The 24,065-nt window shown below is 35.4% G+C and overlaps 8 protein-coding genes across 13 annotated transcripts in view; 4 read left to right on the forward strand and 4 right to left on the reverse strand.

The window, feature by feature from the left end:
• LOC129790048 (solute carrier family 35 member B1 homolog) overlaps positions 1-24,065 on the forward strand; it is a 766,332-nt gene that overhangs the window by 583,510 nt on the left and 158,757 nt on the right. The window lies entirely within an intron of this gene.
• LOC129790119 (T-cell leukemia homeobox protein 3) overlaps positions 1-24,065 on the forward strand; it is a 442,143-nt gene that overhangs the window by 259,321 nt on the left and 158,757 nt on the right. The gene's annotated exons all lie outside the window — the stretch shown is intronic.
• Positions 1-24,065, forward strand: part of LOC129790159 (uncharacterized) — a 241,887-nt gene that overhangs the window by 59,065 nt on the left and 158,757 nt on the right. The window lies entirely within an intron of this gene.
• On the forward strand, positions 18-3,372 carry LOC129789157 (proton-associated sugar transporter A). Of its 2 annotated transcripts, XM_055825824.1 has the most exons (7): positions 18-183; positions 417-660; positions 1,225-2,146; positions 2,207-2,427; positions 2,490-2,562; positions 2,628-2,933; positions 2,995-3,372. In XM_055825824.1, the coding sequence occupies exons 2-7, from the start codon at positions 461-463 to the stop codon at positions 3,223-3,225; spliced, it is 1,953 nt and encodes a 650-aa protein (XP_055681799.1). In that variant the 5' UTR covers positions 18-183; positions 417-460; the 3' UTR covers positions 3,226-3,372. The 2 variants fall into 2 exon arrangements, with proteins under 2 accessions (XP_055681799.1, XP_055681793.1); XM_055825818.1 differs by having other exon boundaries at positions 18-660.
• LOC129788405 (tetratricopeptide repeat protein 21B-like) lies at positions 3,268-7,780 on the reverse strand. Its single transcript, XM_055824453.1, has 4 exons — positions 4,908-7,780; positions 4,604-4,844; positions 3,807-4,539; positions 3,268-3,735 (listed from the first exon to the last, which is right to left on the reverse strand). Exons 1-4 carry the CDS (start codon positions 7,598-7,600, stop codon positions 3,416-3,418), a joined length of 3,987 nt encoding a protein of 1,328 aa, XP_055680428.1. The 5' UTR covers positions 7,601-7,780; the 3' UTR covers positions 3,268-3,415.
• LOC129789715 (proton-coupled amino acid transporter 3) lies at positions 9,226-11,532 on the reverse strand. Its single transcript, XM_055826732.1, has 4 exons — positions 11,252-11,532; positions 10,946-11,191; positions 10,608-10,876; positions 9,226-10,542 (listed from the first exon to the last, which is right to left on the reverse strand). The coding sequence occupies exons 1-4, from the start codon at positions 11,509-11,511 to the stop codon at positions 9,839-9,841; spliced, it is 1,479 nt and encodes a 492-aa protein (XP_055682707.1). The 5' UTR covers positions 11,512-11,532; the 3' UTR covers positions 9,226-9,838.
• On the reverse strand, positions 12,353-18,151 carry LOC129790367 (uncharacterized). Its single transcript, XM_055827853.1, has 2 exons — positions 17,431-18,151; positions 12,353-13,414 (listed from the first exon to the last, which is right to left on the reverse strand). The coding sequence occupies exon 2, from the start codon at positions 13,275-13,277 to the stop codon at positions 12,732-12,734; it is 546 nt and encodes a 181-aa protein (XP_055683828.1). The 5' UTR covers positions 13,278-13,414; positions 17,431-18,151; the 3' UTR covers positions 12,353-12,731.
• LOC129789869 (calreticulin) lies at positions 20,826-23,604 on the reverse strand. The gene is made up of 4 exons (XM_055826966.1): positions 23,271-23,604; positions 23,043-23,147; positions 22,436-22,908; positions 20,826-22,273 (listed from the first exon to the last, which is right to left on the reverse strand). The coding sequence occupies exons 1-4, from the start codon at positions 23,356-23,358 to the stop codon at positions 21,722-21,724; spliced, it is 1,218 nt and encodes a 405-aa protein (XP_055682941.1). The 5' UTR covers positions 23,359-23,604; the 3' UTR covers positions 20,826-21,721.

Genomic DNA, 24,065 nt, shown 5'->3' on the forward strand with positions numbered 1-24,065 from the left:
TGCGCAAACTCAGAGGAAATAATATTTCTCAGTGCCCAGCGGTCGGCAAAACTTGTGAACAGTTCCCCTGCATAAGTTCGCCTTTAAAATTCAATCTGTTCGGATCGTGCTTGCGAATAGGCCACATTAAAACCAAAAAAAAAAAACAATTAAGTAGTTAAAAGCTTTTAAAGAAATAAAAAGGTTTATTAACAGAATATCCTGAAATTTTAATTTAATCTTCCAGTGATTTTAGTGCATTTTCCATTTCGATGAACTTTATTCAGTCCAAATGTTTCTAATTAGATTATTTTAATACGTTGAGATAATACTCTTATTTCGATTTCTCTAACTCCTAACATTCACTGCTGTAGTAAATTCCTCCAGAGTGTGAAGGTTTTTTGATTGGAAATAAAATTTTTAAATTCTCTATCCAGGGAAAAGTCTGTGTTTGGAAAATTTATTAAAATAAAAAATAAATATGGAAAAACTACAATCATATCAAGGCTATTTGGGACGCTTCCACGAGTGGCGTGATGAAGTTAAAGACAATTACAGAAATTGGCGTGAAGAAGGCACCTGTGAATGCTGGGAGACAATAAAGAGTGGCTTGAGGAATTTATCATCTTCCCTGCGTGGCGGTGAATCCCCAGATACTCAAGATTACTCCCATATTTACAGGTAAATCACTATGTATGTATATTGGTAACTATATATAGCGAAAAACATCAACCCTTCTTGGGAGGATTTTAGACAAATTAGGAAAAATCATGTGCCTCACTGGGGACCTAAATCCATATTCCTCATTGTCGCTCCTTTTGCGCTTTATTTGATGCTAGAATGGTTTGTCGCTTTCAATTTTATTTGCTGAAACACAGCATGAGGTCCAGCAATCTCCTTTTATTGTCAACATTTACCCATCTCGAAGAATGGACTCGATTTATAAGGAAAACATCGTAGTTTCAACGCAAAATTGTGCAATTGAATAAATAAAGAATAACTATCTTCAAGAAAGTAATTTTAATAAAATGTACTATAGAGGAATGGAAATAATTTTGAACTAAAGCCTAATTAGGGTAGAATAGGGTAGAGATTTTGAAACAGTTAAAAATTAATTTATTTTTTAAATATACGTTATTGTTCAAATTAAATTTTATGCTCTAAATCTTTTTAATCAATTTTTTAAATGTGAAAAACGTTCTAAACCTGAGCTAATTCTAAAAAGATCCCCCCTCTTTGTTTTAGGAAGAAATCAAGACGAGAACTCGTGCGGATATCCGCTGCTGTGATGGGCATTGAATTCTCATATGCAGCCGAGACAGCCTTTGTATCGCCCACCCTTCTCAAGATAGGTGTTTCGCACCAGAAGATGACTTTGGTGTGGGCCCTCTCACCACTCGTGGGATTTTTCCTAACGCCAATTTTGGGCTCCCTGAGTGATCAATGCCGCCATAGAATGGGCCGAAGACGACCATTTATTATCCTTCTCTCACTCGGAGTCCTTCTTGGACTTCTTCTGGTGCCAAATGGCGAATCCATTGGCTATGCACTCGGTGATTCAGCTCCAACTGCCAATGATTCGTGGACAAACACAACGCAGATCAATGTGCTTCCTCATAGATCATCAGCATCGAATATTAATGTGATTGAGTCAGATGAAAGAGATAATTTCCATCCCTGGGGAATATTCTTCACAATCCTCGGGACAGTCTTGCTGGATTTCGATGCAGATGCCTGTCAGAGTCCCTCCAGAGCTTATCTCCTCGATGTCACTTTACCAGAAGATCACGCAAGAGGCCTCTCGACTTTCACCATTATGGCTGGCCTGGGTGGATTCCTTGGTTACTCACTGGGCGGCATAAATTGGGATGAGACAGCACTTGGAATATTACTGGGGGGACACGTGAGAGCTGTTTTCTCCCTCATAACAATAATATTTGTTATTTGCGTGTCCTACACCATTACTAGTTTCAGTGAGATTCCCCTGGATGTGGCCGAGAGGCAATTACAAGTTGATGTGATTGCGGAGCAAAATGATGCCCCACAGATACAACTTCAAACGAAAAGGCATTCAGCTGAGGCTCAAACTAATTTACTTGGACATACGAGTGAAAATTACGGAACCCTTGAAAATGAGGATGTAGACAGATTAACCATCCCCGCCAATGTACGTTATTTATTTGAATTTACAGAGATTTTTTTTATCATTTTTATTTTTCTTTAATAGAATCAAAAGAGAAGATACACCCTGCCACCAATCCCGCTTAATCTTGAAAGAAAATTATCAGAAGAGGAAATTGCTGAAACTACCTTCAGTGAGAATGTCCAAGTCCCTAGAATTAGTGAACCAAGTCAAGGGGAAGCAGCTACACTGACTCACTATCTCTTATCAATCATCTGGATGCCGTATTCATTGAGAATTCTTTGTCTTACGAATTTCTTCTGCTGGTATGTCGATTTATTGGAAACTAAAGACAATTTTTTTTCAATGATTATAATTTAATTCTCAGGTCTGCCCATGTTTGCTACTCCCTGTACTTTACTGATTTTGTTGGGGAAGCTGTATTTAATGGAGATCCAAAGGTTAATCTACACGTTAACATACACATGGCTCAGAAAATTTAATGAATTAATTTTTAATCTTTCAGGCAACTGAGGATGATCCAAAGAGAGAATTGTACGAAAGTGGCGTTCGTTTTGGATGCTGGGGAATGGCTATGTACTCATTATCCTGTTCATGCTACTCACTTATCATTGAGAAACTCATAAAGCGTTTTGGCGCAAAACGCGTTTACATTGGCGGGCTTCTCTTCTACTGCTCCGGAATGACCATGATGGCACTCACTAAGCATCGCATTGGAGTTATTATTTTCAGTTGGACAGCTGGTGTAATGTACTCAACTCTCTTTACAATGCCCTACCTCCTCATAGCACACTATCATTCCCAAGGAACGGTAAGAAAAAGTCAGTAAAATCTAAAGAAAAAAATCTTTTACTTTTCTGTTTAATTTTTAGTTTGAAGTAAATGCGGATGGGAATGCGAAATTGGGCACGGAAGTACGTGGATTAGGGACAGATGTTGCAATCGTCAGCAGTATGGTGTTCCTAGCTCAATTTATACTATCTATCTGCATGGGATCAATTGTATCGTGGTCAGGTACAACAACAGCAGTCGTAAGTGTTGCGAGCTTTCTCAGCTTCTGTGGTGCACTCTCAGCCACGCAAGTTATGTACCTCGATTTGTAGTTATCATGAGTATTTACAAAATATTATATTCAAAAGTAATCATTTTAAAATATTGATGTACGTATATTGAAAAAAAAAGAACATTTCTCTTTAAGTGTAAAAACAAACAGAATATGTTATTAAACACTTCACTGTGTAAAAGCTTCACTCACGTGTGTGCTCTGTGTAAGATGATCACCTGTTGTGTTCACTAATTACGAAGATTGTTGCGACATTTGTCGAGAATATCCTTTTTTATCATCGAAAAATCTGGATGCAATTTCAGAACTTGCTGACAAACATCAATGGCGTCTGCAAAGCGTTTAGACTTCATGTAGTGATAGGCCAGCTTGTAGCCAATTGTTGGTTTTGATTTTCCTCCATATCGCCAAGCTGCATCATAGTGCGTAGCAGCCGAGCGATAAACCTGCTCCTTTTCAGCAATCATTCCACACAACTCATACGCTTTGGCGCATGATTTGTTATGTTCCAGTACGCGATTGAGAAACTCCGCTGCCATTTCCATTTTATCTATGCCACACAAAAAAAATCAAGAATAAATCAAATTCTCAGAGCAAAAATAAATCTTTAGCAATGCTTACTTGCTTGGATGTAGAGATCAGCCAAGAGGAGCCAGCACCTCTCAAGATGTTCAGCATCCTCAAAAGTCCACGGAGACTTTGCAACACGTTTCAATTGATTTTTTGCCCTTTGCGACTGCTTCAGCATAACATAGGCCGATGACATTCCCAAGATTGGACCAACATGCTCTTTATACTCTTCTTGCCCGGCAATACTCAGAAAACCCTGAAGAGCCGACTCAATGCTAGCCTTCTGCCTCGTACCAAGGAGGATAAAATTCTGCAGTAATTTGTAGTTAAGAGATTCATTGTCCATGCATCCTGGGCGAGGCTTTAACTCCTTAAGGAGTCTTTCAGCTGTACGAATTGCCATGATCTGAGGATCTCTAAAATCAAACTCACTACTCTCAGACATATTCTCATTCGGCAATTCGCCATCGGGATTGATGCATATTTCGATCATATTGAAGATTGCCTGCTGACCCCATTCGGAATCCTTTCGGGCATTGTTGAAGTATCTTAGGGCTGAATTGGGATTTCCAATATACCATTCATAGAGGCCTTTGCAGTAATTCAAGCCAGAATCAAAGGTGGGCTGAACGCAAGCTTGCTCGGCTCTCACTAGAAACTCCGTTGCCTCCGACAACCGTGCAGATCTGCGCATCACTTCAATAAGGCGAGCTAGAGCTGTCCAGTAAGTTGGTTGATTGACAAGAAGTTGAGAGAAATGATAAGCGGCCTTTTCAAAATCCATCTGTAATGAAAAATAAAACAAGTTAAAAACGATTTTTTTTAAACAATTTAAATAGTTAACATACTCTTCTGAATGAAAGATCAGCCATCATAACTGAAGCAGTTTCATTATTAGGATCTATTTGCAAGATTTGTCCACAAGTTTGTTGACATTGATCCATGTTGTTTACTTGCATGTAAAGACGGGCTATTGAAGCAAGAATCGTTATATCCTGGGGCGAAAACTTCAGGGCTTCTTTGTAGTGATGAACAGCTTGATCGTTATCCCGCAAATGAATTGACTGTTCTGCCATAAGGACGCAAATCCTGCATACAATATGAACGAATAAATAAGAATATAAAAGCAAGAAAATTTTAGTTATCACTCACCTAGATAGGATTCTTCTTTGCTCAGGAATGAGGGAGGATTCAATATTCAAACGTTGCTGTACTTTGTACTGATTATCTCGTGCCTCCCTCAAGGTAGACAATGATGAATTCAAATGTCCAGCTTTCTCCCGGACACGAGCCAACAAAAGCAGTTGTTTCGTTCGTAACTGCAATGCATCGACATCCTCCATTTCGTCTTTTGCCCCTTCAATTTCATCAATCAACGTCTGTTCAGCATTTGTGAATTGTTTCAATTTCAAATACAACTCTGCTAGATCTAGCTTGAGAAGGGAATTTTCCGGATACATTGTAGCTTCTTTGTAGTAATTTATAGCCTTGTTATATTGATGAGTCTTCACGTAGGCTCTTCCCAATTTACTGGCCAAGTTTGAATCACGTGGATTCCGCTTTAGGGCCTCCTTGTAGGCATCCAGTGCATCATCGGGTTCTTGAATCGACATATAGGCATCCCCTAGCATAATGTAGCTTTCAGGTTCAGGATACTCTTCTACCAATTCCCGAAAGCACTGTGCAAAGGCAACTCTATCCTTTCGATGGGTAAGGTAAATATTGGCCATTTTGGTTTTTGCCTGAAAATAGTATGGTTGTCCAGATTGTATGTTCCCCAGTAATCTCAGCACTGTATCAATATTTCCATGCCGCAGGGACAAGTCTGCATTAGCAATCACCAATCGTCCTTCTTCTGAAGTTCCTGAAAATTCTTCCATTGCATCCTGCATGAGTTTTGTAGCATCAGAATTTAAATTCATCAACATGTAAGTATCCACCATTTCCAAGTAAAGCGTCACCTTATCGGCCAAACTTAGAGTGTACGAGGATTTGGGGGAAGGATTTGTAGCCAGAGGCATTGATACTTTGAGGCTCATGGCCTCAGTATTTACCCCAATAAGACTCATTGCGGTAATAAAACTCTTCAGAGCTTCATCATACTGATGATCATTCTTCTGGATGATTCCATTGAAGAGGTGGTACATCGGATTCTCGCGAACTTTGAAATTGTGACTCAGACAGATCTCCAAATTCTGTGCAGCTCGCTGAAATTGTTTCTGCTGAATATTTATTTGAGCTGATAACAGATGTGCTTCTGAATATGTTGGATCAATGTCGTTTAGAATGTGTTGCAAGGTACTGGTTGATGTATGAATCTCTCCACAGAGGAATTGTACCTTAGCCAGTAGGAAAACTCCCTGAATCAATCCTGGGCAGGCTTTAACGATGATTTCGAGAATATTTAGACTGTGCTTAAGGGATACGTGTAGCCCATCACGCGATGAGAGAGCTCCCATTGAGACAGACAGTTTAATCGGGGAGTACTGGAGTAGATCCTTTGCTACTTCAAGAAGAAAATCCGGATCAAAGCGTCTTAGGTACTCAGATCCAAATGAAAGAGTCCTCAGATTTTTTAATTGAATCTCACATGCTTCAACCATAAGTGATATAGCACGCTCGGTATTGTCCTGAAGTAGTTTTGAGGACATCCAGAGGAGTAGGGGAAGTTTTGCAGGTCCCTGAATTTCGGTTAAAAACTCAATTTGCTGACTTACTTGTTCAGATGGTCCTGACTCTGCCAGTTGGCACAGAGTAAGACCACAGAGAGCCTGTATAGCACTATCATCAACTTTTGTTGCAGATTTGAAATTCTTCGTTGCTTCCTTCATCTTCCCGGCTAAATATGAATGATACCCAAATTCCGTTAAGAAAGCCGCATTTGCTGGTGATAATTGATTGGCTTTTTCAATGAACTTCACTGTTTCTTCGAGGATCATGCTGTTGCGCCCACAAACTCGTGAAAACAGTTGCCCAATTTGAAAGTAAAGCTCAGAGTTTGAAGGCTCAACTTTAGTCATTGCAGTAAAAAGTTTCTGTAGCTCTCTGGCTCCTCCACCATAGTTCCCATCACGACAAACAAGGATTATTATCTTAATACGCAGAGCTTCAATGTTAGTTGGTTCTAGATTAAGAATTCTAGTTGCTGTCTCCAGAGAATGATCCCAATGCCAATTGGAGAGCTGGGACTTCATCTTCTCCACGAGCGGTATATTTAATTCTGGATATCTTATGGAAAGCTTATTAAGCACCCCAATAGCATTTTCATAGTCATTCTGGATCTGATAGTATCGTACTTGGCCCAAGCTGGCATCAATACTTTTTCCCGATTGCAGAGCAACCTCAAAGAGTTCAAAAGTCCCTTTGCTTATTCGACTTCCTCCTAGCAATTCAGCCCAACCTTTCAGGCTCAGTGCGTCTGGAAAATTACTATTGAGCTTTAAAGCTTTCTCTGCGTATTCCTTAGCCTTTTCAAATTTTCCAGTCATGAGAAGGAATACAGCTGAGTAGTATGCTGAAAAGGCAGTAAGTTGCTTTCGTTCTTCCTTCAATTTTGTATCCAGATTTACAAGGGCTTCCTTATCGACCACTGAACATCTCTTGTGGGCAAACATTAGGGCCAAAATGACGGCCATTGAGAACTCCCTTTCATTTTGCATTGGAGTTAATTCTCGGATGCCCTCCTGAATACGATTTCCAAGAACTAATGCAATCCCATTATAAAATCTAAAGCACAAGTTCCCGGAGAATTTGGATAAACCCTCAAAGGCACGATGTTGCATTGAATGGTAGAACTTTTCCCGACCATAATGTTGGATTATTGATTTAAAATCGTGATCATCCATTTTTTTAACTTATTGTAATAAAAATCCTTTATATAAAAATAAATTTTCTCGTCAATTCTATGTGGACTAATTCTCAATGTTAAAGGTCACTTAAACAGCAAACTTTTTATACTCTGATCCGTATTTCTCCAGGTAATGCTGCAGAAAATCGCAATGGACTTTCATTTTGAAATTGTTGTCTGCAACATACTTGAAGACACCCTAAAGAAATGAAAAATCCATTTTTGAAAAATAAGAAACTTTTAAATAAAATAAAAGAAGATTTTTACCTGTGCAAGAACTTTTCCAATACCTCTCCCATTGAGAGCCTCAGGAACTTCTGTGTGATCCAAGTGTAGTATTGATTTCTCCTGGCGGTAGAACAACTCGGCTTTATGAGTCTCTATGGGGATATAAAACACACCATTGGAGACATCGTGCTTGATATCATCTACAGTAAGAATTCTTCCAGAAGCCAACATTCTACGATTTATCAGTGAGAGTCTTCCAAGTGCTGCAGGACATGATGTGCAAATTCGTGAAAACATCTACAGGATCGACCAAAATCAATTTTCTCGCTAAAGAGTTTTAAATTAGCCAATAATTACTTACCTATATAAATTGCGTTATATATAGCAAATTTTATATAGCAATAAATTATCTGTTTTCGTTCACCTTTCCGGCTAAATAAATAAAATGTTTCTGCGTCGTATAAAGCAGAATTTTCTTGCACCTTAAATATTTTTTCACCACTTAATAATTTAATTAATCAATATCTTAGTTTATCTATTTTATTTCTTTATTAATTCCACAATAAACACAAGAAAATTCCGCTACTTCTTCAAGCAAGCAGCAGCAAAAATGACAGTCGAATGTGGATATATGTTGTACTAAAGCTCTTAAAAGCTCCGCAACATGTTATGGTCGGTGTATCTTAATGTTGAAAGGTGCTCATTTTTAAAGTCGATGATATTCAACTGCCGCGTTGAGCATAAAAATCTTTGAAAAAAAATTAGCAGCCTTTTTTTTTAATTTTATTGTATAAAATTCTAATATCTAGAATTAAATGAAATCAAAAGACAAATCATATTAAAATGTTTAGTTCTAAAAAAAACATTTTGAGATAATTAATCCAACGGACAATAATTTTTTTTTATTCAGATTTAATTAATCTAACTAAGCGCATAAATTTACTGATTTATCATTAACCATCTTCATTTTTCTCCTAGATTTCATTTAATTTTTATTTTTTTTATTAATTTGATTTAAATTTTATTAATAAATAAAATTATGTAATCGAATAGTACCAACAACAAAATTTTCCTTCCATATTAAAAAGCCGCAATTTGGCTAAAAAATAATTTTTACATAGTTTCAACAATAAATGTCGGTCTTAGAAATTTAATACCACTCTCTTTGAAGCAGTCTTCATTTCCATAGCCCCAAATCTTAATGTAATAAACCAGTAAGAGCACAAAGACAATAAACAACACCAGAAGCAACATTTTGCAAACGATATAATGAACCACACAAGTAGATTTATTTTAGCACAGTAAAATATTTAATTAGCAGAATGTGATGAATTGGTTATTTTTATTTTCACAAATATACGAAAAATAGGAAATGTATTTGTACATCGAGAATGATCCGGGTGATTAGATGTTTTTTTTTTAACTGATGCTGATGATGTTATTGTCCATACATACAAGAATGCTGAATTTATTACTGAAATTCCTAAAAACTAACGTGTATGATGAATTTGTAAGTATTTTACAGGCTGTTTCATGCTCGACGCATTATCAAAGATTTATTTTTCCAAGTGGCTTAATGGGCCCATGTAGCAAGACAATAATCTCTTATCACTAAACCTTTTAGATGTGATGAATTACTTGGAGAGAAGTGTGCCAAATAAATCAGTTTAGCTAAAATTCTATAAATTTTTCAATAAAAACTTTCAGGCTTTAGTTTCATTTCGAAATATTTTGAATCATTTTAATAAAAAAAAAGAATTGTAAAGAAAATTATTTTATAAAATCAAACTATGCGCACATCTTCAATCACCCTTTACTTTTTAACAAAAAAAAAACACAATACAATAAAATATACATAACACGACTGAAGGTCAACACTAAACATTTCACAACTAATCATTATCAAATTATACAACGGGAAAGAAACATAAAATGTAATAATAATGAACATAATCCATAAGTTGTTAACGTATGACTTTCTCCCCTTTTAGTTAAAATGTGAGAATCATTATAAAATGCCCAATGAATCATTCCCGAGTTTTTGTATACACGCCGACGAAAATGAGATAATCGAGAGTGTCTCAGACACATTAAAGTATGTTGTCGCAAAAGTAGCTATTAAACCGAATGATATAACGAGAATTGATATGAGACAATCGCTATGGAGAATTTCAAAGAATTTTCTAACACCCATCCATATGTTGGTAAAATATGGGAATCGTGGAAGCTGTTTGGGGCCATCGCTGAGCATTAATGTGCCATATGAAGATACTTTTAGGCAGGAATTGCTTTCATTGCTGTCGACTTGTTCCATTTTTCGATCAAATATCTCTTCCAGATGAAGAATTCGTGTGAAAAAAAGTGGCGGCAGAATGAAGATTAATGGTCCTGTTAGTGTTCCCCCTATTAAACCCATCACCATATCAAATCGAGGAAGAAGTTCCCCAATAATTACTGCCAGACCCACAAGAAATGATCTAATTAGGCATCGTTTCAGAGTAAAGTCCCTCGATGCCGATAGGATGTCTTCAATGTGCTGGAAGAGGGCAGAATTTCCAATTGCACTCGATATGCACAATTGAATGGTAACGAGGAAGATGATCACGTAGAGTGTCCAACTCTGTGGCAGGATCTCCAGGATATTTGGTGTTACGGATGCACCGTATTTAAATGCAGCCAAGAGGGTTGTTATGGTTGAAAGTATGATGGTAACTAAATACGATAAAAATTTAATTTAATTAATTTTTTGAGCCAAAATATAAACCCAATAAACTCACCAATTATTCCTAAAGAAATCACAATTCCAATATGATCTCTTTCATTCTTTTTCATGTCCATTTGAATCGTTAAGAGCATGGGATGAATATCGAATTGAAAGGCAATAATCCCATAGGCCTTTAATAAGTTCTTAACATTGAATGTGATTGATTTTAAATTCTGTTGTTGAGTATTTACTGAATTTTCGAGATTTTTATCCATTTCAATGCAGTACCACGTTAGAAATGCTACTGATGTGGTCGTTAGAACAGAAACTGTAGCTAATTCCCTGAAAAAAAAATCAAATTATGGAAGATTTTTCATCATCTCATAATATTAAATTAATCTATTAACTTACTTCATATTTTTTGGGCTTCCCAGCCACATGATGGGACAAATGAAAACTCCAATAACCACCAACCATACGCAGAAGGATAAATTGAATGAACCCTGTGAAATTCTGAGACCCAAAAGCTGCATATTCTGCGATGCTACCAAAATATTTGGTATTCCTCCACCAAAAACGGTGATATCAAGTAGAAAGGTAACAAAAATCCGCATGTACTTCCCATAGGTAAGCTCTGCAATTGCAGCATAAGGGTATCTAAATGGAAAAATTAATTTCATTTCATACACGTGCTTGTTGGGCCATTTTCCAAATTACCTATTCTTCTGCACTATGCTGGGCTCGAGCTTTTCAGCAATTACCCAACATTTCCCCAGTAAGACACCTGTATAGATTTGAACGATGATAACAAAGACCACGAGTGGAATTCCATATAGTCCACAGGAGATTATGGCAGCCGGAAGTGCCACAATCGGGAAAACACCAAATAAATCAATTACACATAACGTGGCAAAGAACACTGAAAGATTTTTCTTTGAGCCATCAGGAATATCTTCACTACTTTTCTTAACTTTCATTTTTTTCGCTCACAAAACTGAAAAAGGTAATAGGTCTTCACTGGTTGGAATTTTGAAAGGAACTGAATAGTTCATATTTCTTTACATAAATCAGCATAAGACTAAATCTCCAGGTGCGAACTATCACTATCTCTCATGTTAAGCACTAAACAAATATGCTGGAAAAAGTGAAGAAAATTCTGCCCTGCTCTCGGAAGCCATACAACTGAAAATTGTTGATTCAGTGTTCATGTTATAATTTTATGCAGTCAACCTGGAAGAACTCTATTGCATAATATGTAATGTATAAAAGAAAATCCGTCTGTGTTTAGAAAATAAACTTCTCCGAAACAGCTGAACCGATTCTCTTATAATTAGATAATTTTTATATTTATTTTATTAATTAAAAATCTTAAAAATTTAATAAATTTTTTGAGAAAGATAGAAAGTTTCTTCGTTGAAAGCTCTATTGTTTAAACTTCTTACATTACTCTGGGCCAATAGATGGCATACCAAGGAAAGGAATCCTTAAACAGCTGGCAACCTGTGAATGTGTTTGTTGATAAGAAAAAATCCTTGCTGTGTAAACTTTAGCGCTAAATTGTTTTAAAAGCTTCGGTGAAAGGTAAAAGTTAATTTTGAATAAACTTTAAATCGGCTAGAATATGTTGTGCATTTTAATCAAAATAATCAACAATAATTTTATATTTTATTTACATAATAAACTTACCAATATTGAATCAACTATCTTACTCCTCCTCCAAGGCATGCTTCCGTCGTATTACGCATGTACCAAAGCTTTCAAATTTAAAATTATTCCAAAAGCTTTTACAAATCAAATAACCGGCACAAAAAAATCATCTAATTTATAATAAAATTTATTAAGTTCTAAATTAAAATCAAGACGTCGTACATGTAGTATTAATTGGTAAAATATAGGAATACTAAATTGCACCACGCAACAAAATTTCTACATAACTCAATGTTTAATCTTTTATTCTTTCTTCACAAAAAATTGAATGAAAGTTACAAAAAAAAAATTAGTTTCAATCCAAATTGCAGATTTGTTGCTCTCTTTCGACACTCTAAACATTGTTTTAAATGTTTTATGACTCTTATAAATTTTGTTGCATAGTGTATACACATGTAAGTATTTTTTTTTTGCTTTAATTTTATCATGAGCCTTATTTGATAAATTCCTTTTGAACGCATTCAATTGAGAGAATGCCATCGTAATGGGTCTATCTCTTGTTGCCTTTTCTCATTCCAAGGCGACTCCAGAAGCTGGGTTTGTCGGTGCCACCAAAGTCATTGCTACCACCACGTTTCTGATTGCGATGCTCCCCATCTTGGTAGTCGTAGTTTTTCTGATTTTCCCCCCGGAGCATATCGAGAAAATTGTCGGATTTCCTCGTGCGTCGATTGTCCCCAAATCTCAATGCTTCTGCATTCAATTCAGCTTTCAGTTGGTCAGGTGTGGGATTTTCCACTTTGAACTCATTGGGATCATCCACAAAGGCCTGCTGCAGGTCTCGCATGATTTTCTTCCTAATTGTCTTCTTCATACTCAAATGTCTCTCCAATGTCTTCACATCTCCCGTCCCATTTGGGCCACTCTTGTCGCGGCGCTTCTTTGACTGTTTTCCACTTGAGTGGGTATCACTGGTTCCCGTGAGATTCGCATGGTGGTACGAATCTGAAGTCTTTTGAGATCCTCCGCTGAGCGAAGAGTAACTGGATAAACCAAAAATATCTCGAAGATGTGGTATTGATCGTTCTGAAGACATTTTTTCCTCTTCTTCTCTTATGATCTGTATCTAAATTTATTAACTCGTCAGAAGTTTCCTCTCCTTCTAATCAGCTCTTCTTCCACCAAAAAAGAAAGAACAATGGTGACGGACTCTTAAAGAGTCAATGCCATATCCTGTAATTAAAAAAATAAATAGAGTTGTGAATCTAAATTAAAATGCAGTACCACAGACTCTAAACTAACATAAGTTTTATTGGTTTCCTTGAGATCTTTTATCTCATCATGTGCAAGACCGTCAAACAAAAACGACAACTATAAATTGCCCATACAAATTTAAATTCTTTACAACTCTGTGACATGATTCTTTCTCAGGCCTTCAATGCAACATGGCTAATAAAAGTGAAGAGTCTCGTGTAGAAATTTTTAATTGACTCCATGAGATTGAATTATTTTTCTTTTCATTAACAATTAACACAATTCACAAATAGTACCCAATAATGAGTTTATTTCGTCATGATGTCTTTTAATTATGCCATAAGAAAAAAAAACTAATAAAATTAAACCCCTACGTGAAATATCTATTGTAATTTATATCTTCGTTTTTTTTTTTGTCTTATTTATATTGTTTTTTATTATTAAGTTTGATGCACACAAATCAATTTGCAGTAAAAGTTTTATATAGTAACAATCGTTAGCCAAATAAAATCAATTTCAGTAGAGTACCTGTATGTTGCAAAGTGAAAAGAACGTGATTGTGTGCGTATCTAAATTTTTAGACAACAACGAAAAAATAAACTACTAAGCGAGAAAAAAAATCACGTGTATTTCAAACAATGAGAAAAAGAGGTTGCGCGTTGTGCAATAAAAAGGTCATTAAAACCACGATGCATATACTAACACCACACGGAGAGATGAAAAGATTCTTATCATTTTTCTGCCTTTTTATGCTTCTTTTGTTGCCTTCATCTTCCTCCGCGAGAACAATATTGTAATTCCATCAATCCACATGGATGAGAAGAGTCTAACAAAAATTTTACAAAATTATCTACCGGCTTCATTTCTCTTCTTGCCCTGCTTTTCTCTATGGAAAAGACACTGCTCATTATTTCAGAATGAAATCCACATTGTTAATCTCTCGGTAATGATTTTGAGTGGAATTAAAAAAATAACAATGAATTTTATAGATTTTTTAAGAATACTGGAAAATGACCTAAATTCGAACTTTTTGTACTTAAAAATAATTTTTTTCTTGTAAAAAAAATTGATTCAATTGAAAAGTCTTCTCTGTTTGTCTGTAAAAAGATTTTTTTTCTTTCGTGTTTTCTGAAAAAATACAAATTCACGAGAATTCCGTGAGATCACCCAGTTAAAGAATAATAATTTTAAGAAGTAAAAAAAAATAAAGTATTTTGTCAATTAAATTACATTTCGTGCATTTCTCTTAACCATAAATTCCTTTTTGCTAGAATAAAGTACCTCCTCTGGAAGATAACTTTGTTAGACAATGTTGAATTAAAATTAATAAATATTTATTTTGCATTACTTGTTCCTATTCTTCCGAATAAGAATCTCACGATTCTTAGTTCCCCCACTATATTCATGCTTAAATTCTTGAAACATTTGTGAATTTATTTTTTTCACAGAGGAAATGGAAATTAATAGTTAACAAGTTAAAGTATAAGAATGTGAGCTAGAGGATGATTTATTTTCCTAATTAAATTTCGTTTTCTTCTGCACGAACTTACAAGTGAGAGTGTTAACTATATTGTTAGCAGAGAGTACATAAAAAAAAGTAATTTCCGCGAACATTGAAGAAGAGAGCTTTGATCATGTAAAAGCCAAATGTTTCTTTTTATTTTTTTTTCTTCTACTTTATTTTACTTGAGGTAATCTTATTTTTGAAAATATATATATTTTCATAACGAAGTAACGTAATTTTATTTTTTAATAAAGTTTCACAATCTCCCTTGTCATCCAAATCTTTTCATTTAAGATTGTGTATTTAGTATGTATTTAAGATAATTCTCAACATGCAACCGGTTTCGCCTGATTTAGAGAAAACCGCGAGGAAGAAAACAGAGCATTGTACCAGTATGGACGTAGGAAAGAGTGTTGTTGAGAAAGAAGTCAATAAAATGCACACAATCAAAACTAATTTGTAAAATGCTGGTGTGTAAAAAAAACCTCCTTCGCACATAACATGGTTGAGTCATAAACGCGTTTTAATATCATTTACCACACACAACTTCTTGACATTTTCACCGCACAGTTCATTTACTTACATCAATTGTTCTCCTGCCCATACATTTACTTTTAAAAAAATAAACCTATAACTTGGGGAGAAGCCCTATACGTTGGGAAGTGTAGCAATAAAATTGAAAAAGAGCTTTGCCAGTTTTTTTCAAAGATAATTCTTAAAAGATTTTAAGAAAATGATTTCTTATAGATATTTCTTTTCTTTAAATCACATCAAATAAGATATCGAAATTTTGATTAAAATCCACCAAATTATCAAATTTAACCCTCTATCAGGATGTTAATCCCACCAACTACAATAGATAGCATAACACATGTTTAAAATTCCTTAAAATTGAAACGTAAGAAAAAAAATGAAAGTTCAACAAAAAATGTTATACCATTCGTAGTGAATTAAATTTTTATCTTCCTTCTAATATTTTGTAGTTAAAAAAAAATAATAATTTCATAATCCAATCCCAAAAACAATGAGGTTTTAGCAATCACCACAATGGGGAACCTTGTGGCAAAATTATTTGTGAAACAATATATACATTTCATTCATTAAATCACTTAATTGGTGTATCATCCTTCACAATTTCTTCTCTTTTTTATTCGTGTAAAAAAAGTGAGCTGAATACGTGAATTTAAAGAGACTTGTTTTAAGAGATTTTATTTAAAAAGAGCCATTTATGGAGTTTTTTTTTATTACCTTTCCATTTTACAATGACTTCAAATGAAACGTTTAATAAAGTCATTCATTTTTTTTTTAAGAAGGACCACCCTTAATCAAGGACTACAAGGATGCAATCAGATTAATATATAAATTTGTAAAAAAAAAAGAAAATATTTTTGCAAAAATAATGAGTTCAAGGCAATTTATCCCCGCGAATTTGAGAGGGTGTTGAAAATGTGCAAAACTGAATTTCTTCATCATAATTATTATGTATTTTACAGTTACGCAATTGATTCGTAATTAAAAGTAACATCGCCGTTTTTTTCTCTCTTCTTTTCTGAGCTGTTGATTTACTTTTGCCGGCGAAAGAAAGACTTTGCAATATAAATGGAAGAATTGCAATAAACGAACCATAAACACAGCATAATTGCAATGATGTCTAGTTTATGTATGTAATACACCTACGAAGCTAACGTGCCTACTGCGAGGAAAATGCAAATAAAATAAATATTAATGAGATATGTATATATTCCATCAACCACAACTCATTATCATTTCAATGGATTTAGTTGGGAGAAGTTTATTTTTTTGCAGAAAACTTGATCGTAGAAAATCGTTTTTCTGCTAATCAAGAAAGAAATGAAAGAAAGAATTAACAATCTTTCGTTTTGCCACAGAAGATACAAAGAAGAGAAGAAGGAAAAGAAGCCTCCATAGCGTATATATATTTTCGATATAACAAAAGGTGAACGCAATTTGAATAAATATTTGCTCTTTTTTTCCACTCTTTTCCACTTATTTTTCAACTTTATTTCAATATACAACCATCAGTAGTCCATTCCGTTAAAAGCGAATTGGAGCGCGAAGTTTTGGACGCTGAGATGGAATTATAAATTTTTCGCCTTTTTTTCACATTCGAGGGATTTCAAGAACTTCGCCATATCTATTTAAAGATTTCTCTGTGTCGACAGAGAGATTGCAAGGTGAAGTGAATGAGTCAGATCAGTGTCTCAGGGCGGTTGAAACAAAGGAGAATTTATTTATGAAAAGTTCATCAAGAATTTAATCATTTTTCCTATAAAAAGAATAAATAATTTTGCAAATCTCATTTTCCGCGATAGTTGAGAAATTAGAGATTGAGAAAAATTACAGAATTGGATTAACTGTAAAATTACTTTAGAATATAAAAGATGATAGAAAAAGGTAATTCACATGCCGGAGAAGAGAACCTGACGACTTTGTAGTGGATGCAGAAAACATTAGTTAAATTATGAATTACCTTAGTCATAGCAATTTGTGTTGATGATGTGAGCTATTCCGAAGGAGGAGAAGCTTGATTTTGGATGAGAAGCACTATTTCCTTGGCATTTGCCTCTGCATCTGCCACGGATGATTGTAGAAAATCATGAGGTCTCCCGCGAGAGCGCGAAGAATTTACTCCAATAGTTCACGAAAGTCGAGTGTATAGGCAAACGTACATACACTATATATTGCAAAGTTCACCGTCGAGCGACCGTCTTAAAGATTGTTGTCTCGCGATGATGCATTACCACTTCATAGTCAAAAGAGATTCTTCTCAACAATTGAGAAAATCATGTACATGTATGGATCTTCACTCTCATGAGCTCTGCTGAATAATAGCTCAAATTCAAATTTCACAAGAGGAAACACACAGCGTCACTTTTATATTTCACCAGTCTCTCAGCTTTCCAATAAAGTCCCGGATGTGCATTGTCTTTTCATCTAAAATAATCTATATAAAATGCCTTATTCCCAGTTCTACCTGCTGCAAGTTTCACTTTCACTACGCTCTCATCAAATACTCTCCATCATGGTCAGAATATTAAATTAGCAAAGAACAAACTCTTTTGTACTCGACCGATTTATTTAGATTTTATTTAATAGACAGTGTGAGAACATTCGTAGGGAAATCTTCCCGACGAGCTCAACTCCATGGACACAACTAAAATGCTGAATCTAGCTGATCCAGCGCGAGACGTCGAAGAGCCCACGAGTCGCGCAACTACTCACAATTGTTGCTCAATCTCGCTCGTAACCGCAACATAAGAGAATAAATCTTGTGATCAATGTGAATTCATCATACAGATTTTTGTTGCTAAATTTATGAAGCTTTTACCGCAAGAAGATTAATAAAATTGAGAAATGTTGGCTCATCTTGTGAATTTTCAAAAAAAATATGCTCAAATAAATTCTTTTTCGATTATCTTCTGTGTCTTAGGGGGATTAAGGATTAACTTTATCTCAGTGTCCCCAATAGTTTGCAGAAGATAAATAAGGATAGACTATAGAAGAATAATTAATTTTTTAACAATAAATTAATCAAATTAATAGCATTTAGCAATTTTTGGTGCAATTCTAACGCTTGTAATCTTTTATAATGTTTGACGTTTCTTTTCCAATTTGACGTTCATTTTAACGTCTGACACTTCTTTTCTACATTTAAGATTTTTTCTGACATTTAACGTTTCTTTTTTTATTGTTTGGCATTTAATCTAACGTCTGACGTTTCTTTTGTAACGTTTGAAACCGTTTTACCTGGGCGACAATAAGAAAGAAGAAAATAAACGATTTAACGCCAGGAATTAGGAAGAAACAAAATTAAATTAAATTTTAATTTTAATTTAGATTTAGATTTTGTGTAACCTACGTAAGAATAATTAAGTCAAATGGAAAAATTATTTTCTTTAATTTTTATTGATAAATCATGTTTAATAAAAAAAAGGAAAATATTTAAACGAACGTAATGCAAAGTCAATCAGCTTCGGTCGCAAGATCCAGAGAGTGAATGTGTGCTTAAGCCATGGAACATACATGGAGAAAATCCCGTGAGTGGTTTATAAATAAAAACAGAGTGTTGCGGACGGAGGAGGGAGATTGTATGTACACAATGCGTTTTACTTGCATTAAATGTGGCTAAGGGATTTTGTCTTCACCAACAAATTGTCCAGCCAGACAAAGACTTCCTCTTCTCAAAAACCTCCTAACAAATCTCCGCGCGGAGGCACGCTATTTGGGATTTTTGTGGTGGATACCTACCTACATATATAGCACGATGGGATTTTTGAGAATGTGCGTTTTCCTGGAATGTGTGGTGCAATGGGCAGTGTGTTTGCCATATAATACCCGAGCAATCCCATGCGGCCAAATACCCGTTCTCCACACACATCGCATTCAAATAAAAATTCTCAAAGAATTTATGTTTATTTATCAAAATGTTGCTAACAACTGAACAAATACAAATGAACACAAATTGTACATTATGGCATTTCTATTTGAGTGCGAACAGAAATTAAAATGCATTTTGTCCCACAAGATTGGTTCTCTCAATTCCTTCGCCTTTTCCATGCTCTCCCACACGAAAATCAGCGCAGGAAATTGAAAAGACATCTCTCAATTCATGGAAGTGCTGTCTGAGTCATTGAGAATAATAAACTGATCTGATCTCATGGGTGATAATAAAATAACCATTTGTGCACTTCCGTCTCTTGATTTATCTAGAAAAAAAATAACTTTCGTTCGTCATGTTTGGTAGTCCTCCATGAGGTCAAATATCATGCGAGTTGTTGTGAAAGTTCGTTGATATTTTTTCTATGCTAAAAATTCATTAAAAAATCATTTTTTTAGGATCATTTTAATAAAAAAATTATTTTGTGGAAAAGTAAAAAAAATCGATTTTGATTTTCTTTGAGTTTATGTTTTGGAATGACTGAAGAGCAATTAATTGGTGGAGGCGCCTGGTCATTACATAAACAGTGTATTATATATAGCAAGATGGAGCCGCCTGGTACATACATACATAGTTGATTTTATTCTTAGAAATTAATATGAAAAAGACAAATTAAAAATCTCAGACGATTTAATTCAATCAAAACTATAATTGAAAAATTATTTCATTAAATGATTAAAGAGATAAAAATTGAGTAATAAGTCCAACGAATCCTTTGTGGACAATTGAGATGGTTTCATCTCACATCTCTATATGTCTAGATGATCTCAAGAGTTCCTAAACATTTTATGAAGACAAAAGGATATCCTTAACTCGTCCTCATATGGGCTCATAAGATCAGAGTTTTTGATCAGACAAAAAGCGCGTAAAATTGCATTTTTTGACAAAACTGCGTATTTGAGCTTAAAACCAAAAGAAAACTATTTTCATTAAACATTGGGCCTTATTCAGTGACCAAGAAACCCTTGAAATTCACTTGAAATCTTGAAATTTTAGTACAAAATTCAAAGATTTCAAGGGTTTCTTGGTCGCTGAATAAGGCCCATTTACTATATAAATCGAGGTACTTAAAGGGTTAATAGAGAAGTAATCTAGCTAGAAGAAGATTGCACACATAATAATCAAATTTCTTATGAAAAAAATGATTTCATTTTTTATTGCACCACCAAATTAGGTATGATAGAGCATATCAAGGAACGAATTATGCAATTCTTTCAACACATTGTTGATTATACACGTATACTTGGAGCTCCCAACACAACGAGCAATGTCTGCTAAAACCATTAATAATTTTACTTTTGACTGCAAATGCAATTTAATCAGCAACTAAATGTTTCATTTAAGCAAAAGCCCCCATAAAACGTTCAACTAAATCGACGGAAAAAGAACGTGGATAAATTATTATAGTTTGACGAATAAAACATGGATTAAATTAATTTATTATTTTATTTTGACTCATCACGCTTTCATTTTTTTGTGTGTGTTTTGCTCTTTCAGAAAATACAAATTACTTCTAATCTTATATCAGTCATACACTTTAAATCTAAATGTATTTTATATTACTTGTAATAGTATTTTTTTTTACTGTCGTATAAAAACACAGGGAATATTTTTTGACGGTCATTTTGAAATTTTTTTTTTATAATATGCTTCAATAAATTATAATTGGCCTGTGTGGAATTTATGAGTTTTAAATCCATTTAGATTTTCACTTTTTTTGAATCTTCAAATTAATTTTTTTTTCCAGAAAGAGGTAATATTTAAATGCTTATTGTAGACAAACTGTTGAGGATTTTAGAGGACCATTCCATTTAAATGGCAATAAATGTGTTTTTTAAATTTTTGTGAGATTTATCCACACTGGGTCTGCTAATGCATTGGAAAACCAAGAAAAATACTTTCCACATATTTGAGCCATGCGAACTAAAAATTTTTTCTGACATTCTCGAACAAAACTTTCACAATATTACTCAATTTTGTTGCACAATTAGAACAAAATTCTCTATGTAGCCACAGCAGCTTCTGTTTTTTTCTTCATATTATTATATACATTCTACAAAATAGTGTATAAAAAAAATGATTTTCTAGCTTCCTGATGATCTTTTACAAAGAAATCCAATTGCAATGCCAATTTTGTGTGTAAATTTGCACACACACGAAAAAAAAAAATTATTAATTAACTTCAATCTGAGCTTTTTTGATGCAAAATGAAGACTGATTGAAAAGATAGAGAAATAAATTTATCAGTATTCAATTTCTTTTTTGTTCAAAGAGAAATCTTGGAATCACCCTTTTTTATGTGAGAAAAAAATTCATTGTCTGTCTACAATTCATCGTGCCCATCATCTTCCTCCGCTTCTCCAGGAATTGATGGTTCATCCTCATCGTCCTCATCCTCATCATCTTCTTCTGGCTTGGGGGCCTTAGCTTCGGCCTCAACCTTCTTTCGTTCCTCCTCATCCTGCTCCTCCTTTTGCTTCTTCTCCCCAGCTTGGGTCTTCTTGACAGTCTCAGCTGCTTCGGCGGCATACGTGAGATCATCTGTGATGAGGAAATTGTCGAAGATTGTGCCTGACTTCACTTGCCACAGGTCCAAACCCACGGCGCACACTTCTTCGCGCAAGTAGAGATTCTCATCTGGGGTGTATTCGGGGTTGTCGATTTCGGGATGCTTCCACACACCCTTGTAGTTTGGATTATCAATTTGCTTTGGTGCCCATTCGCCCTTATATTCGGGATTGTCAATCATTGGTGGCTCCCACTCACCGTCCATCTCTTCGTCCCAATCATCGGGCTTTGTGGCATCGGGATCGGGAATGTGCTCTGGTTTGTCCCAGTCTTCTGGTTTCTTATCATCTGGATCGGGAATTGTGGCCTACAAAGATATGCAATAATGACTAATTGTACTTTGATGAATTGCCGTTGCGATAAAACTCCTAACAAATGGAGTTAGAAAGACTTTTCTTATCGGAATCACGTGAATAACAAAAATGCCTTAAGAGAGTAATCTTGTGAGAAAACGTGTTGTGATGCTTACCCTCTCATCCCAATCTTCTGGTTTCTTCGCTTCGGGATCCTTAATTTTCTTTGGTGGCAGGAAGTCCCAGTCCTCCTCGAGAACACCCGATTCAACTTTCTCATTATCAATGAGCACTTGATACGTGTTATCTGGCTGAACGATGAGCGTGTAGAAATGCGTGTAAACGTCATCTTTGCACCTAATCTCCTTGTTGATGAGATGATTCTTGCCATTGTAGCTGAAGATCACATGGACCTTCTTCGTGCCAGGACCACAGATGTCGGGACCAAACATAATCAAGTAGGGACTCTCACCGTGCATATCCTTCTCCTCCAGGGAGCAATCGAAGACTTTGAGGTAGCCACCGCCGCAATCAATGTTCTGCTCATGCTTGACGGAAAATTGAACGACGAGGGGTTTGTCTTTGTTGCTGAATGGCGTGAATTTTGTCGAAAGCGCATAAAAACGGGCATCCTCGGACGTCTGAAGGCCTAAAATAGCAAAACGCCCAAAGGGGTCAGTGGCAGTAGATGGAAAAGCACTTTTCATGCTATTGCCGCGTCTCAATTGCAAAGCACGAGGGGAGGGAGTGTGTGACACGTATTCAGGCATACAGGTCTATTACCTTTGTCGGCCTCCTCATCGTTGAAGAATTTCCCCGCAGTCCGCACGAACTTTCCAAATTCCTTTCCCGGATGTTTGCTGTATATCCACGAATCCTTCCACGAGTCTGGTTGCGTAGAGAGAAAGAAAAAACGAAAGGGAAAGGGATTTTCAGCCGGTTTTCATCACACCCATGGCGGGTACTCTCTCTCGCATTTTCTTCCACCACACCAAACACCCGGCGACTTACCATCCGTGAATTTCTCCTCGAAAAACACTTCGCTCCTCGTGGCTGCGAATGTGGCCACGAGCAAGATAACAACCGCGCTGAATTGCATGTTCACTGCGCTAGCACAAGGGGATATTGCAAAGTCCTACTTATGAGTAATTACTTTTAAATATTAAAATAAAATTTTATCTGCAACCGCACTTTAAGCCACGAATGATTTTGACGAAGTGACTTCCAGTCTCACACGAAAAAACTCACCACAGAGTGAGAAGCACAATCGCCCAAAAGGGAGCTTTCATTGGGGTGAAAGAGAGCGCTACAGTTTACACATATGGCGGCTACAGATGGAAGATTCTGATTGGTCCAAGTATTCGTCGGCAGTCGCGACTTCCTGCCACTGCGCTGTTTTTCGCCGCGGACTCCAAGATTTTCACTCAAATATTAGTGTGCCTTGAAAGATAGTTATCAAATTGATTTACCCATTAATATGTCCCACAAAGGTATGCACTATTATTTTTTGTTTTTAACAATTTCCCCTAAGTTTTTCTCAAGATTTTCCTGTAAGAAATTCAATCAATAATTGTAATTCTAGATTCTGAATCCGCAATTTGGAATTCTTAAAGCCCAAAACAAGCTTTGTGTAAGAGCTTGCCGAGAAAGGGTTAAGCATAAAGCTCATTTTTAAGCTCTCAGAGCCACCTGCTACAAACTGCGAAAACTAAATCAATTAATCGTTAAATATCTAATACAAAAAAATGTGCGCTTTTCTTGTTTTTCCGCCAATTTTATGGCGTAAAACGCATTTTTGGGGCTCCT

Source organism: Lutzomyia longipalpis, chromosome 1 (genome assembly GCF_024334085.1).
Source record: "Lutzomyia longipalpis isolate SR_M1_2022 chromosome 1, ASM2433408v1".
Classification (NCBI taxonomy): Eukaryota; Metazoa; Arthropoda; class Insecta; order Diptera; family Psychodidae; genus Lutzomyia; species Lutzomyia longipalpis.